Below are 17,005 nucleotides of genomic sequence, written 5' to 3' on the forward strand. Positions count from 1 at the left end.
CTGAAAGAAGGCTTTAGCTTCCAGAAAAATCTCAGGGTTGTTTTATTTTAAATCAATGGCAAGGAAATGATTTGTAGTCCAAATACCATGAAGGTAGCATAGGTTTTATTCTGAGGAGGAAGGAGAGAAAGCAAATGGATTTAGAGTCAAAGTATAAAATTTTTTGACACCAGCCACTTAGGGGCCAAATAATAACTTGTTAGTAATTCCTCATAACTAAGACTCTAACAAATAATTCTTTTAAAGAGTAAAAGACTTAGCTCAGCTTTCGCAACAACCCACTTGCAGTCATAGCCCAGGCAAGGCCTTTGGGAATTGAAATGTATTTCTAACCAAACTCAGTAGCATCACTAATGGCTAATTGCAGCTGGAAAGCAATAGGTCTCTAAATATTTTATAAATGCAAGCAGAGATCATCCTAGTGGGTGAGCTCAGAGAAACCGGATCTGTTGGAATGATTTTCTAGTTTAAGGAAGAGACCTGAAATCTGGTTCCAAATCTGAAACCCTCCCAAAACAGGGCGCTCTGAGCCAGGATGGGGGAGGGTCCTTCTGCCGGCCTCTCCACCCAGCACTTTATGGCAGAAACCCTCTGGCCGCTGGCTGGAGGAAAAGCAAGGGAAATCTACAGGGTTGGTTAAAACCAGAATTTAACTTGATGGAGATGGAGTCCAGCTCAAATTGCTCTAAGCAGTTCATCAGCTCGATGTCACAAGAAACTCTTAAGTGCAGAATCCTATGGTGCAGACAGGTTTTCATGCTGCACGGCTGTGATGCTCTGCACCGGTGCAGACAACACCCAGAGGCTGTCCAGTCAGCTCCCTCTAGGAGAGAATGGCAAGCCGGGGCATCAACAGGGAAAAGGCCGCTATGCTGAAACCTGTGCTGTGCTGACTCCAGGGCCAGCTAACGCCCACCCTAGCTCTCCTCAAAGGACTAGGTCCTTTGCTTTCCTGGAAAGAAAGACAACCAGGCTACATTTTAAACTCATCTTGGCTCTATGTTACCCTAACGTAAGAGAATAACACTCAGAGCAGTTTTTTGCTCTGGGACTGAATTAATTGAAAACTATATTTACATTTTAAAGCTGTTTTTTGAATTGAGATCACTGAAGTTAATTATGTGTAGATAATCATATGCAGATGTAAGAAATAACAGAGATTCACAACCAGAGTACTGACATTGCTACAATCTAGGAATCTTACTCAGATTTTTCCATTTTACCTGAACTTGTGTGTGTGTGTGTGTGTGTGCACGAGCGTGTGCACCTGCACATGTGAATATTAAGCTTTATATGATTTTATCGCTGGTGTAGGTTCATGTATCCACCACCACAAGGACCCGTTGTATTGCCCTTTCATAAAGCTATTTTTTTTTTAAGATTTAACATGCTTTAACAACTGAACCCAATAAAACATACACCTGGACTGGGGTTTTTTCCAGCATGAACCAGTCAGGCATATGTTATCACCACATACATAGTGACAGGAGGCGAGGGGTATAGAATGATGCAGAGACCTCCAGCAGGCTCTGAGGTCCCTGACAGCCCAGCCACAGAAGTCAGAGGCAGAAATGAAAAATTACTATGGAAGCATGTGCTCTGTTATTCCAGCTACGTTTTCAAAAATACATATAATCCCAATGGTGAGGGGTAAGGGACTACAGATTTATAATACACAGAAAAAAAATAGAATAGCCATCCAGTTCAGTTCAGTCACTCAGTCATGTCCGACTCTTTGCAATCCCATGAACAGCAGCACGCCAGGCCTCCCTGTCCATCACCAACTTCCAGAGTCCACCCAAACCCATGTCTACTGAATTGGTGATGCCATCCAACCACCTCATCCTTTGTAGTCCCCTTCTCCTCCTGCCCTCAATCTTTCCCAGCATCAGGGTCTTTTCAAATGAGTCTGCTCTTCACATCAGGTGGCCAAAGTATTGGAGTCTCAGCTTCAACATCAGTCCTTCCAATGAACACCCAGGACTGATCTCCTTTAGGATGGACTGGTTGGATCTCCTTGCAGTCCAAGGGACTCTCAAGAGTCTTCTCCAACACCACAGTTCAAAAGCATCAATTCTTTGGTGCTCAGCTTTCTTTATAGTCCAACTCTCACATCCATACATGACTACTGGAAAAACCATAGCTTTGACTAGATGGACCTTTGTTGACAAAGTAATGTCTCTGCTTTTTAATATGCTGTCTAGGTTGGTCATAACTTTCCTTCCAAGGAATAAGTGTCTTTTAATTTCATGGTTCCAATCACCATCTGCAGTAATTTTGGAGCCCCCCAAAATAAAGTCAGCCACTGTTTCCCCATCTATTTGCCATGAAGTGATGGGACCGGATGCCATGATCTTAGTTTTTTGAATGTTGAGCTTTAAGCCAACTTTTTCACTCTCCTCTTTCACTTTCATCAAGAGGCTCTTTAGTTCTTCTTCACTTTCTGCCATTTGGAGAGAACTGCAAATTTCAATTTTCTTTTTTTACTTTATTTTTTTGTAATGACCATGCCCTGATGGGAAAAACATTACTTACAATATTTTCCAGGAAATATTTGACTATAATATAGGGTACTCCCTGAGGTAACTTTTAAGAGTAATTCATAATAGCACCATCCTACATTTACCAAGCATGCTAACTACAGCCTGGCCTTGTTCCTAGCCCTCTAGATGGATTATCTCATTTACTCCTCAGAGCAAAACATACTACAGGGTAGGCACTCACCTTAACCCTATTTTACCAAAGAGAAACTGAGGCCTAGAGAGGTTAACTAACTCACCCAGTGTCACACAGCTAGCAAATGGTGAATTTCAAAGTAAGAGGAGACTCCTAGCAGAGGCAGCAGCTAACACTTAAGGAGTCCCTGCTATGTACAGGAATTTAATGTGCTTTTCTTGTTTACCCCTCAGAACAATTTGCAGGGTAGGCACTATTATGATGAGTATTCTATGGATGAGGAAACTGAGGCTAAGAGAAGTTAAGGACCCGAGCCAAGGCCATAGCAAATGAAGCTGTGTGTCCTGTGGACTGAGCCAAGGCCAGTCTGGCTCCTGTATCAAACTAGGGAGCCATAGAGGATTCCAGGGCATGGCTGAGGTCAGCACAAATCAACAATGTTTAAGAAGCATAAAGAAAGCAAAAAGCGCCTGTGCTTTAGGTCAGATCTGTGACCCTGGTGACATGAGGCTCAGGTTTTCATAGGAGAATCTACCAAGGCCATGAGGCCCTGGGCAAACCCCGTAATTATGTCTTGGGCTTCCTCTTTCAAGAAATGAGGACTAACAAATGATGCTTTAAACAGTACAACAAGCACAGTTTGCACTTTTCAAGCACCAATTTTCCAGATACGCAATCTACAATAAACCATCTCAAGTTTCTCTCTCCGTGAGAACAGTATCTCAAATAGAAGTTCCACTTCTGAACAAGGAAGCTCTAGCAAATAAATCTACTTCCCCCCAAAAGGTATTGAAAACAAATGAAAACTTTATGCTCAGTAGGAGCCAGACATAAAAGACCATATATTGTATGACTCCATTCATATTAAGTATCCAGTATAGGCAACTTCTAGAGGCAGGCCGCAGGTCCGTGGTTCCCTGAGATGGCAGATCCGTGGTTCCCTGAGATGAGGAGCGGTGGTGGTTTAGTCGATGAGTCATGTCTAACTGTTTGTGACCCCGTGGACAGTAGCCAGGCTACAGTCTGTAGTCATGGGATTCTCTAGGCAAGAATACTGGAGTGGGTTGCCATTTCCTTCTCCAGGGGATCTTCCCGACCAAGGGATTAAACCGGGGTCTTCTGCAATGCAGGCAAATTCTTTACCGACTGAGCCACCAGGGAAATCCAAGATAAGAAATAGGAAAGGGAATTAATTGTAAATAGACATGAAGGATCTTATGAGGCGGGATAGTGGGGGGCAAGATGTGAATGTTCTAAAACTGAATTATGGTGATTGTTGCCAACTCTGGAAATTTACTAAAAAACACTATAAATTATTCACTTACAATGGGTGAATTTTACAGTATGTAAATTATACCTCAATATTTTAAGTTATCATCAAATTATATGCAAAGAAGCATCCCTGGGCTACATATGCCACAGCCAGTCATTTCAACAAAATGTGACAAATGCATTCTTTCTTGATCCCATGATGGAGCCTTTCTCCAGCCACAAGAATGTTCTCAGACAGCAAAAGTGTTTAGGAGTAGCAAATCAGTGATTAGAAAATCAGCACTGATAAATGGCACATAAATGAACTAATCTAACCCACATGGACTAGACTATTTTCAATCAGATAATTTTCATAGCATTTGCTTAGATGGCAGAAGTTCACGGTACATCTATAACACCAGCTCTTTCCAATTTTCACTCTTATACTTTCCTCAAGTTACAGCCACTTTTTGGAGATTCAGCCATGCCCTTCCCTTGGCTGTTGCCCTTTAATATCTATTTTCAAAATAATTTAGACTTGGCCCAAAATCCCAAGTGTATTAACTACTAAGACCTATAAGACACACATGATTTGGCTTTAAACCCCCTCCCCCCCCAAAAAAACCCCCAAACCTAACTATTTTCATGCAGCCCTTGATGTGTGTATAGGAATAGAGTGAGGTTCACAGTGCTATAGTACTTGGTAATAAAAAACAATGCTCATTTGTCTGCAGTTAGAACAAAATGAAAAAAGAACTAATTCCTTGTTATTTCTGTTTAAATGGCTCCATGTCTAAAATGGCCAGAAGCATAATGAACCTAATTCTTACAAACATCCTATGTCCCTTCCCACCTATATAAGTCACATGATAGCCCAACATATAGTTGATGCTCAAAAAAATGGAAGAGTTTCTTTTACTCCCAGACCAGTCTTTGCAAAGAAAGGCTCATTTCTAACCAACCAGAGGGCCCAGAGAGGGGTGAAAACATAAAAGCTTGGTGTATATCTCATCACCTCCAGATGAATATGTATCTTGGAAAGAAATCCCCTCCCCACCAGGCTTCCTGCATAAAAAAGACGACGTCTGGAAACAGGCCAAGTTCAAGCCCAATGTGATATGATGAGGCACAAAGCTGCTAAGAAAGAAGCTGCATTAACAGAAAGGCATCAACTAATAAGCAGTTGTGGTCCTAAGCCAGAAGCAAATAGGCAGACTGCCGGCCACGAGTCCTCACAGGTGAAAGGTGCTGGTTGATCATGACAGCTTTTAGGGACAGTCTCGGGGATGGCGTGGTGGCAGAGGCCAATCCAGAGCCCAGTTCACTGCTAACGGCAGTGTGTTTGGTCATGAGCAGCATCTGCATGGTGCTGGGTCTACGCACTGGGAGGGGGGAGCGAGGTGTCACTTGCCAAGAATGGAGACCTGACAGGACAGCTCTGGCTACATGTGCCTGCTCATCAGCATCGCCATCAGGTGAGATGAGGGTGTGATGACGGTACTGGCTCACTTTCCTTTGCCAGGGCTGTCTGAGAGCAGGGCACCAGAGCAACTTACTGAAGAGGCTGGGAAGAAAAAAGAAAATTACTATCAGGTATTTACAACAGGCTAACAGCTTCCAGGCAGAGAAGGCAATGGCGCCCCACTCCAGTACTCTTGCCTGGAAAATCTCATGGACGGAGGAGCCTGGTGGGCTGCAGTCCATGGGGTCGCGAAGAGTCGGACACGACTGAGCGACTTCACTTTCACTTTTCACTTTCATGCACTGGAGAAGAAAACGGCAACCCACTCCAGTGTTCTTGCCTAGAGAATCCCAGGGATGGGGGAGCCTAGTGGGCTGCCGTCTATGGGGTCACACAGGGTCAGACACGACTGAAGCGACTTAGCAGCAGCAGCAGCAACAGCTACCAGGAGCAGTTTACAAATAACTATTTCACTTAAAACCAGAACAACATAGTGACACAGATACGACCTCCATGAGACACTGTGAGGCAGAGAGAGGGGCCAAGTGACTTGTCCAAAGTCAGACAGGACGTAACTATGGACTTGAACCCAGTGTGTTGGATATTACAATCAGCCACCCCGCCCTACACTGGAACACTCAGAGTTGACCTATGGGGGCCATTCATCACCAGGGTATTTAATGAAGGCCTCCTCGGTGATATCCAAATGGCTCATTCATGGATTGCTCACTATTTGCCCAGCAGTCTGCTAAAGTACTGGATGTCTACCACCTCCTTCAATGTCTACATTCATCCTAGGAGGGAAGTACTACCATAGCCCACATTTTAGACATGAAATTACACAAGGTCACAAAGCTATGAGAGGGTCTGATTCTATTTGAACTGGGGCTCTTAAGCACAGCTGAGTAAACAAAATGAATCCTACCCTTGAGGAATTTAAGCCCTAATTGAGAAGGTAAGACAAATTACCATAATACAGAGGAACCAGCAGAAGTGCCAGGTGGGGAAAGCTCTTAGGGAGTTCAGATGGCTAGGGACTGGGGAACAGGTACCACAAAATGCACAGCTTTGCTCATGGCCAGCCTTGGGGTGACGCTGTTACCTCTACCCTAGAAAGAGCCCTGAGCAAGGGACATGTGTGGTGCAGCCATGGATACTATCAAACAAACCCCAGGCTGAAACCAAGGTGACGAAAACAATGGGCAGAGAGACCTTTGTAACAGAGGTGAGGTCAGTGCCGATAAGCTAGGCCAGCTCCTTTCTCTAATGTGACCCTACAGGGCGGAGTCCTGCAAGACACTCATATCACTACAGACCCCAGGGCCAAGACCTGATGGTGCTTTCTCTCTGGGGTGGACATTCCCACCCCACGAGACATCACACCGATGCTGCTCCTGTGCTTCACCTTGGGATTCTTCACTGAAGAATCTGGACATGTGATGCTGGACACGTGCCCAAGGCACTCCATCAAGCTCTGGGTTCCCACTGTCTAACAGCATCATTTGCATCTCAGCTTTTTGCAGATGATAATTACTGGGTAGTGCTCAGCCCCTGAAAACTGGCCTGTGTCCAAAACACTGACTATTGACCGGCAGCAGCCACCTCTGATGAGAGGACGTGCGCTCTCTCACAGTCTCAGGGCTCAGTAGACCCCAGACCACGCCACACGCTCTTTTCAAATCCTGCCACCCATCCTGAATATACCTGCCAGGAAATCAGTGACCAATCTGGTAGTTGGATGACAGTCTCAGAAGCGTCCAGGTGAGAAAACACAACAAAGACCCCTCCCTCGAGAAAGCGGGAGGAAACTGCCCATAACACACCACAAGGGCGTGGTGAGAAAACTCCACTCTTCACCAGTGTCTTCCTGGAGCTGGTATCACAGCTCGGGCACAGAGGGGTGTGACCACTGCATCATCGCTCAGCAGCACTGTGACTCCCCCTGCTCCATCTCAGGGATGGGGGAAAAACAAGAAAGCCCACCTCAGAGAATGCCACTCAGCAAGAAATCACTTGAGATCAACTCAGTTTCTGCACCACACAAGCCGCCGGGGACCAGGACACAGAACCCAGACATCTTCTCTCCTGAAGACAAAAAGAGCCATGCTGCCTCTGACAGCTGTGTGATCCAAGCAAGCTGCTTCTCTGGGTGCTCCATGGGTTAGGAAGATGATGTGAGATAATGTGAGGCAAGGGCCCACAGCTCTACTAGCTGAGAGCTCAGGTGTGGTGGAGGGCAGACCCCACGGCGGGGTGAGGGCCCTGTTCTGTGCTTACAGTCCTGGGACTCTGGATAACCTATCTGAGTCTCAGCTGCTTTGAATGCAAAATGGAAATAATATTTATTTCAAAGACTGCTTTGAAGATGAAATGGGTGACATCAGGAAGTGCCTATCACTCCCACAAGGTGACCTGGGAGGGACCAACATATGTCTCCTGTATCCTTAGCTACCAATATTAGTGTTGCTGTTCAGTCACTAAACCGTGTCTAACTTCTTGTGACCCCATGGATTGCAGCATGCCAGGCTTCCCTGAGCTTCCCTATCTCCTGGAGTTTGCTCAAACTCATGTCCATTGAAACAGTGATGCCATCAACCATCTCATCCTCTGTCGTCCCCTTCTCCTCCTGCCTTCAATCTTTCCCAGCATCAGGGTCTTCTCCAATGGGTTGGCTCTTTGCATCAGGTGGCCAAAGCACTGGAGCTTTAGCTTCAGCATCGGTCCTTCCAATGAATATTCAGGGTTGATTTTACTTTAGGATTGACTGGTTTGATCTGTTACCCCAAATCAATTTTATCCTTCAGTTTTCAATCAAAAGCACCTCTTTAGGAACTCTTAGCAGTGTAGGAAACCGCCTCAGAATCCAGGGAACACAGTTGCATCTACATCAAGCACGTATTTTCACTATTCACAGAGACTTCTCTTGCACACATGGTAGTGTGACAGGATCAGAAGAAAACAGAGTCCTGCCCAGTGAACTCCTTGCTTCCAGCAAAAGTGGACACAGAAACCAAGCATTCTGAACCAAATCCCTGTCTTCCTGATCTACGCCACAGACTTCTTCAGGCTGGGAGCAAGCCTCGTGAATTTTATTTTCCAAAGAAAACTGAGCACATTGACGATGAAGTGTGCCTTCCATATCCATGGGCTATACATATGCAGATTCAACTAACCCCAGATTTAAAATATTCAGAAACAAAGAAAATTCCAAAGAGTTACAAAAAGCAAAACTTGAATTTGCCACTGCTGGCAACTATTTGCATAGCATTTACAAAGTATTAGGCATTGTATCAATAAGTAATCCAGAGATTTAATATATACAGAAGGATATGTGTAGGTTCTATGCAAATACTGTGCCATTTCATATGAGGGACTTGAGTATCCATGGGTTTTGGTATCTATAGTGGTCCTGCAACCAATCCCCTGTAGATACTGAGGATCAACTGTATCTTTCTCTTGCAGTTACTGTCTTAAAAATATTATTTTCACCTTCTGGACAGCTAAATTGGAGAAGGAAATGGCAACTCACTCCAGTGTTCTTGCCTGGAGAATCCCAGGGACAGAAGAGCCTGGTGGGCTGCTGTCTATGGGGTCACACAGAGTTGGACACGACTGAAGCGACTTAGCAGGACAGCTAAAAGCTTTTTTATTAGAGAAAGGAGGGAAATTGGATGGGAACAAATAAGAGGCCAGGAAGAGAACTGTAACAGGCTATCTTAAAAGGGCAAATACAGAACAGAACCCCAGTCCTCCCCTCCATCAAATCTGATCACAAAGTAGAGACCCTGGCATCTGTGAGGCATGGGCCAGCACCGGGCAAAGTGCACCAGAATCATGCAGAGGGTGCGTAAAACCCAGACTGCTGGGCCCCACCCCAGTATGTCTGATTCAGCACGGCTGGGGCTGGGCCCAAGAATGTGCATTTGTAACATGTTCCTGGGTGATACGGATGCTGCTAGATGGGACCCCACCTTGAGAACTGCTGGCACAGTATCTAAGAGCGGTCTATGTAGGGTCCTAGAGCCAGTTTACAGAGGTTGAAATCACCTACAAGCTGTATTACTTCAGATGAGTTGCTCACGTTTCTTCTTATAAGCCTATATAATGGAAAATCATAACAGTCCTTAAACTCCTATGCTTACTTTAAAGATTAAATGCATGAATTTAATTAAAGTACTTGGAATAGCACTTGGCATATAGTAAGTACATAATAAACAGAGGTTATCATCATCATTATCATCTAGCTTTCAGTTTAAAAAAAAAGTTTTAAAAAATATATATGAAATATATATAAAATATGTGCAGTATATTTTTTCTTCTCTTGATAAAGATATATGATACTTCTCTAGAACCTACTATAACCTTTCATTTAGAATCATATGGCTCAATAATTGATTTGAAAAATCATCTTACTATGCTTTAAGACAGCAGCTCATCTCATACTTTAAAGTGCACAGGAATCCCCTGAAGGTCTTGTTAAAATGTAGATTCTGACTCAGCAGGTCTGGGGTGCTGCCTGAGAGTCTGTATTTCTAACAAGCTGCCAGGTGATGTGGACACCCAGTCCACATGCTGAGTGGCCTGGCTTTAAGGGACACAAGCTGATCTAGTGAGGTCTGGGCTAGCCCTGGTTCTGTTAGAACAGAGAGATGCCTTTCTCTGGATCATTTCCAGGAGCCCAATAAATGCACAGTCCCCACTGGCCGTCACTCCTCTCTCCTTTCACCTCCATCATCTCCTTCAGGGAAGGACTGGGTGGGGCTCCAGGCTTCAGCAGTGCTCCCACCTAGTAGTAGTAGTGAAAGTCACTCAGTCATGTCTGACTCTTTGCAACCACATGGACTATACAGTCCATAGAATTCTCCAGCCCAGAATACTGGAGTGGGCAGCCATTCCCTTCTCTAGGGGATCTTCCCAACCCAGGGATCAAACCCAGGTCTCCCACACTGCAGGTGGATTCTTTACCAGCTGAGCTACAAGGGAAGCCCCTGCTCCCCGCTCCCCTTAGCCAATTATACACTTTTAACTGTCCTATAGGTGAAGTGTTAATATTTCAGGGTAGTAAACTCAAAAGACAAACACGTTCAGTATACAGCCAACTATAAACCGCTTAAAAAACAAAAGTTATTGTAAGACATGGAAACAGGCCATCAGAGAGCAGAATTTTGAAAAAAATCTTTTGATTGCTTTTACTCAAAACCTAAAGAACTTCCCACAGTCGCTCTTTAAACATTCTGTTTTACCCCCCTCCCCACTCCTCTACAAAATCTCTTTTTCTAGGCTTTGAGTCAAAACCCCAAAAGCCCAACTAAGAAGCTCACACTCAGCATTTGGGTGTATCTTTATTTAATACCCTCCCTCTTTTCAAAAAGCAGCACCTCTTTGATAAAGCCTGGTGGTAGGTTCCCAGGTAATTCCAGTGTCAGCCCTTATATTTTTTCTATTAGAAATATTTCTCTCTATATATATACTTTTTTAAAAAATCCCTATTTCAAAATGATGATTAATAATTTTTTAAATAAACAATTTCCTAAAGTAAACAAAAACATTTAATAATGACTCAAATTTCTATTAACCCACCAAAACTCATTCTGTCAAAAGAAAACAATGAAAACTCTTAAAACAGAGTGCTAAGATGCCACAAAGAGGGAGGGCACTACTGATATTTGCAACAAGTATGAATTTCAAAGTTAACTGAATTGTAGTTAAGCAACAGAAGCTAGACAAAATAATACACACTGTTGATTCCATTTACATAGTTGAGAACAGGCAAAACAAATCAGAGGGGATACAAGTTAAGACAGTGAGTGGTCTTCCAGGAGGGAGGTGTAAGCTAGAAAGAAAAAAGGGGACAAGGAGACGTCCCAGGATGCTGAAAACACAGCCTCTCTCCTGGTGGCTTTACAGTCACCATGTAAGACATGTGTACTTGACCTTATACTCCACTGAGGAAATAAAAGACCGCTGTGAGACCAGTAAAACAGCCAGTTCTATATAGATGCTAACAGGAAAAGGATCAGACTGGAGCAAAGAACAGAATTTACCCTCCTCCAAGAGGTCCAGGGCTTCCTGCTGCTCCCGGGTGGGCTTCCTCTCTTCATTCTGGCAGTCATATTCAAAACATTCTTCTTCTCCCACATCTCTTAGGGACATTGCTGAAGTCGCCCCAAAGCCAAAACATCACCCTAAGGAGCTGCCCTTGAGGGAGCTCCTGGCTGCCTTCCCGGAGGAGGCATTGGGGCCGGAGCCCCTGGGGCGCACGCAGGGCCCTGGTGGGGGCCCACGGACATGCCCTGGCTCAGCTGAAATGGAGGGTGTGCACAGGGCCACTGGCCCATCGTCACCCAGGTGGACCCGGAAGGAGGCGGCTCCCAGAGCCAGGAGGCGGGGCGCAGGGGGTGAAGCACCTATCAGGATCGGGAAAGCCCCGCCCAGTCCTGGAGCGGGGCTGGACGGAGGCGGGGGGCGGGGTGGCTCGGACAGGTGCGATGGAGTCAGAGAGGAGGGGAGTATGCAGGTGCATGGTGTCAGGTTAGCTATTTGCATCCAGATTCTTCTCCCACTTTTCCTCCCCCAGAAGCAATGACGAATGGTGACTTCCTGGAAGTTTCACGGAGCGATTGCAAAGGCTTATACCAACTATGCCTCAAGCAGATACATACACCTGTCTAAAGTTGGGGCTCTAGCAGAGGAGGTGTCCTGGCGACTGATTGCCCAATACTCTCCGATGAGAGAGCTTCTGTGGGTGTGCCTCAAAAGGGAGACAAATCTGAGTGTGGCAACAGTATGACACAGTGCTGAACAGGGAAGGAAAAGACCGTTTGGGTTTCTAGCAAGAGGAAAAGGGGATATTGCAATAAACATGACTTGTGTTAAGCCTAATTCACCCCAGTCTTTCTTTGGTAGTAATATATTGCATTTGCTCTTTTTAAACTGCATTTTATAAACTCCACTCTTATTCTACATCCATGGTTTCACAGCCAAATTTATAAATATTTTTTTCTAATTGTAGGATAAGAAGGGGAAAATCTATAGCCTAAAAGTTTGCAAAGTTGCCTGAAAAAAAGAATCCAGTTTTATTGCATATCTCATGATCAATTCCTTTGCACTGTTTGATTTTGCCTGTAACAGTGAAATGACAGGTCCTTCCATCAAATCCACTGAAACGTGGCCTGAAGCACTGCTGTCTCAGAGAATCACAGCATATTCTACAATTCCTGGGCGTTAGCCACCTCCCCGCTACACCGTGGCAGGTCTCTCTGCTCCTAAAAGCTATAGCAGGAGGCCCAAACTACCTCTCTGGCCAGTCACCTCCCTCAGGTAACCAAGAAGGCCTTTAGCAGAGGCAAGATCGTCAGCAAGAATTCTCTGAATCCTTAAGGCTGCAGACCCTTCTTATGCAGCTAAAAATGTCCTCTACACGGAATCACTACCTCCATAAAAATGAATAGAGGATCACAGACCAGTGCCTATAGACAGAAAATGAAATAGAATAAAGATTTTATTAAAATTAATACCTTAAGACATATGCCTTAACAGGTTACTTTTCTGGAACCTGAAAAGAATTGCTACATTTACAGTGGTAAAAATGTGTTGTTTACAAAAAGTCGGGTCAGTGGGAATTCAGTGGCAGGAAGCACAAAATCACATTTGAAAATCTTCATAAGTTTATATACAATGTTTATAAAGGCAAACACTCTGGGAGGGGGGATACTTTCTTTAATCTCAATTGACGTTATCAAATTGGGGCTTGTTAATTCAATTCAAACGACAGTGAGTCTTAAGGCCTGGGAAGGGAGGGAGGGAGAAATCTCCACTTCGTGCATTATTCATTGGTGAGTATCAGATGGACTATGAGATGTGCAGGTTGCTGGGCGGGGCTGCAGTATATACAAATGAAAACAGGAGCTGATTTCATATATGTGAAAATACTATTAAGTGATTTTACCCATTTCCAGTTGGTTATACTCATCTCTTAACTCAATCCTAGGCTACCCTTAGTAAATGATGTCCAAGTCTCTTTGTATTATATAATTTAAAATATATATATGCAAATTAAAAATAAATTTAGGACATGGTGTCATGAACACAAGACCACTCTAGCCTGCCCATGTCACCCCTATTCTCTCAGTTCCCTCATTCTTCAGGTACTCCCCACCCCCACCTCAAACCCCTTCCCCTTCCTTTGCCCCACATCCTCTGCAGGAATGTGAGGGAATTCTCCAACCTCATCCACCTCTGCATTCGCTTCAAGGTTAAAGGCAGAGATGGGCCAAAGTGCATCTTCTCTGAGAGAACAGGTTTTCCAAAAGTCAAAGCAGAATATGACACTTAAAGGCCAGCAAGAAGGCCTGGCCTTCCCTGTGCCAGGTGACAGACAGACCACGGGACATGGACGTGGGGCGTGGAGCTGAGGGCGGCCCGGCCCTCCCTCGAGAAGCTGCTCGCCCCAAGAGTCAAGCAGCCACAGTGTGTGCTGTCCATCAGTGAGGACCAACGCAGGGGCTTGGAGCAGGAAGGAAGGGAGTGCGTTCGACCCAGGTCTAGGGAAGCTCAGGGCTACGGGAGGGACGTGTCACTCACCTCCCAGTGGGCAGAGGGACCTCTTCCTGTGAGGCTCCTCTCCAGCTGTTTCACACACTCCCCAAAGCTCTACCCTCCTCTGTCCAAAGAGTGGTTGCAAGCCACTAGAGCTACCTGATTAAAATGAAATAAAGTCCAAAATTCAGTGACAGTAGCCACATTTCAGACACTCCACAGCCACAAGGGGCTAGTGGCTACCAAACTGGACAGCACAGAATGCTTCCATCATCACAAAAAGTCCCACAACACAGGCACGCCCAAGGGCTGCCCCTGGTCTTTAGACAGGAGCTTGGCACTCCTGGACCTGCGCTTCCCCTGTAGCCAGTTCCTGCTACACCTCCTCCTCCACAGTCAAGAGTCTCCTGCCCCTCCGTGTCCCATGCATTTTGCTTCACTCTCCATGAGCCTCGCTGTCCTTTTACTTCTCCGACCATACAGAGCAAGGTGGCCATCGGTGAAGGTCACTTCCCCAAGGCCCTTGCTTCTGCTATTTAAAAAAAGAGAGAGAGAGAAACAAAAAGCTGTAAAAACTTAACCTCTATGCTCCCTCTGGCCCTCTCTCAGCTCTTGAGCCCTTGGCTTCTACATCTAAGGAAGGACATTATCTCTGCTTTACTAAAGTTGCTGATAAAAATGTACAGCTACATCATATATTTACATTTAACTCTTAAAAAAAAATCCTCTTAGCAGTCATTCAGAAAAGTGCTATGTCTGGAAAGGGAAAGTCAGTGTCTACCTCCAGGGGCACATCCCACAAGAAACATGAAAAATGGGGCCTGCTTACATACGTTTGACACAAGTGCAGGAAAGTCAGAAAATCATCTCAAAAGCCCAGTAACAGTTTCTCAGTGAATGCTTAAAATATCTGACAAAACCTCACTCACAAACCAGTTACCCTGACCCTGGGTGACTTTTTAGAATTCACTGCAATCGGGGAACAGCATACATGCTACCTAAGTGTAACGCCATGGATTTTCATCATGGATAAGAAGTCGTAAGAACAACCACTGTGTAATCTGCCTAAGTGTTTCCATTTATAAAATCAATATGAACTACCCCCATCTCCCACCCCAACATTCAAACCTGTAACGTTGCAAAAGGGGACACAAGGGTGGATGATTACAAAAGAGACTACAGCAAGAAACAGGGTCAAGATACTATACCTTGTTCAACAAACCAGTTACCTTTTCAGAGGAATTTTATAAAAGAACTTAATAACTAGTACTGTTTCTGAAAAGATAAAATTAAGCACTGGCCTGGCACTTCGCTGGTCAGAAAGAGCATTTACTTTATTTACATGCTTTTACCATCCTACGAGATGGCTCTGCCCAGTGGGGTTGTCCCCATTTTCCAGATGGGAGAGTTGGGTTGATGGAGGCTTATGGGGTCCCAGGATGTGCCTAACTGCTGGTAAACAGAGACAACAGGCCTCCAATGGAGTCGCTTGTACTAAGCCCCGGGGGCAGTCAACCAAGACTTAATACCTGACCTAATTGCAGCTTCAGCCTCTCCCAGGAATGAAGTCTTAGCCAGACAGTCTGGAATTTCCTGGTCAGCAGTAACGAGGTAATTGGCCTGAGAGACCCCACTCGTCCCCCAAAGAAAGATGAGATAATCCTTTTTCTTGTCCCCGCTGCCTTCTGTCTACAAAAGCCTTCCATTTCATATAGCTCCTCTGAGCTTCTTTCTACTTGCTAGATGGGATGAGGCTCAATTCATGAATGGCTGAAGAATGCCAGTTTTATCTTTATCAGTTGAGTTTTGTTTTTAAATACCACACAGCCACAGAGAATGCAAAACGGGCCTCAAAGGCAGACTCCAGGCCCGTGCTTTTCCTGCCATTCTGCCTATTTCTAGAATAATTATCAAAGTGCACTCTGTTTCTTTAACTCAAGGACATATACTTGAACCCAAACCTTTCTGAAAACTAAAAAGACCTCACACTCTTTCTAAGCATACTTTTCTTAAGTGACCAGTAGAGCCAAGAAACAACCTAAGATTTCATGACAGACAGAAAGAATCATCTTCCAGACCCCTGTGCCTGGGGATGGTCTCCACAGCACAGTTCTCCAAGCATATCTGCTGCAAAGAATCACCTACAGCATGCGCTAAAGATTCTGATTTCCCAGGGCCTCTCCTGGTCTGGACTTAGTCTGGGAATATGCTTTCTAAATAATGGGGTGACTCATGACTTGCCAGGTTTTAGAAGTTCCTGCAATTAAGAGATGGGACACATTTAATGTGGGTAACCAGGAACCTGTTTGATGCTAGAATTTTAAGCTGAGGGCATGTGTGCAAACTCTGCTCTGCTTACTGTGTTGATCACTGGCTATTTCAAACCACTAAAACTTACTTTAAGGTACTAGGCAATCAACCTCTCCAACTGCTTACTATTCTAAGCTCCTGACCCATGCCCCTGCTATACCCTCTGGGGTCTGATTGTGTTTGGGGGGCAGGGGGGCAAGACAGAGTATTAAACTCCACAACTAAAACTCATTAAGGGGGAAGGATACAGTCAGTAGACTGAATAAACCTCAAAAGAGAACAGCAGCCATTTCTTAAGTCCACATTTAATAGAGCGGTCCCTAATAGTCCTGCAGTCTATATTCCCACCCTTATGTATTACTTTTTCAGTGCTAACCTTGCAACTTAAGTGCAAGTCAGTAACTATGACCTTAATGATGATTTTGCATCTTTTTAAAAAACATTTGACTCATCTTTTGTTATTACTATGGAAAGCGCCCTGGAAGTTTCCCTCATTCAAGATTCCAATGACAAATAATAAGAGAAACAAAGCAACACTGTGTGTCTAACTCCTACCTGGCCTCCTCACCAGGAAGTTCAGAACCAGGAGATGAACGGGCTATTCAATGACTGCTTTGCAGTTTTAAAGATGCACAAAAACAAAGGCACATTGCCTCCATTTCCAGACTAACCTGGTGAGGTCAGGAAAGAACCCGACTAGTCAGACATGTATAAACAAGCACCGTCAATATTAGCATATTCCTGAATTCCCCACTCCCTTTTGCGGGC

General features: G+C 44.8%; 1 protein-coding gene across 12 annotated transcripts in view; it reads right to left on the minus strand.

Annotated features, from left to right (window-relative positions):
- Nucleotides 1-17,005, minus strand: part of TRAK1 (trafficking kinesin protein 1) — a 99,012-nt gene that overhangs the window by 40,230 nt on the left and 41,777 nt on the right. For 2 of the 12 annotated variants that reach the window (XM_043441781.1, XM_043441790.1), the window contains exon 1: nucleotides 11,434-11,730. The exons of the other annotated variants lie outside the window; for them this stretch is intronic. In XM_043441781.1, coding sequence (XP_043297716.1) covers nucleotides 11,434-11,542 — 109 coding nt within the window. In that variant the 5' untranslated portion in view covers nucleotides 11,543-11,730. Of the gene's footprint in view, nucleotides 1-11,433; nucleotides 11,731-17,005 lie in introns of those variants that run through there. 12 annotated transcript variants of the gene reach the window in all.

This window comes from Cervus canadensis, chromosome 22, assembly GCF_019320065.1.
Source record: "Cervus canadensis isolate Bull #8, Minnesota chromosome 22, ASM1932006v1, whole genome shotgun sequence".
Taxonomy (NCBI): Eukaryota; Metazoa; Chordata; class Mammalia; order Artiodactyla; family Cervidae; genus Cervus; species Cervus canadensis.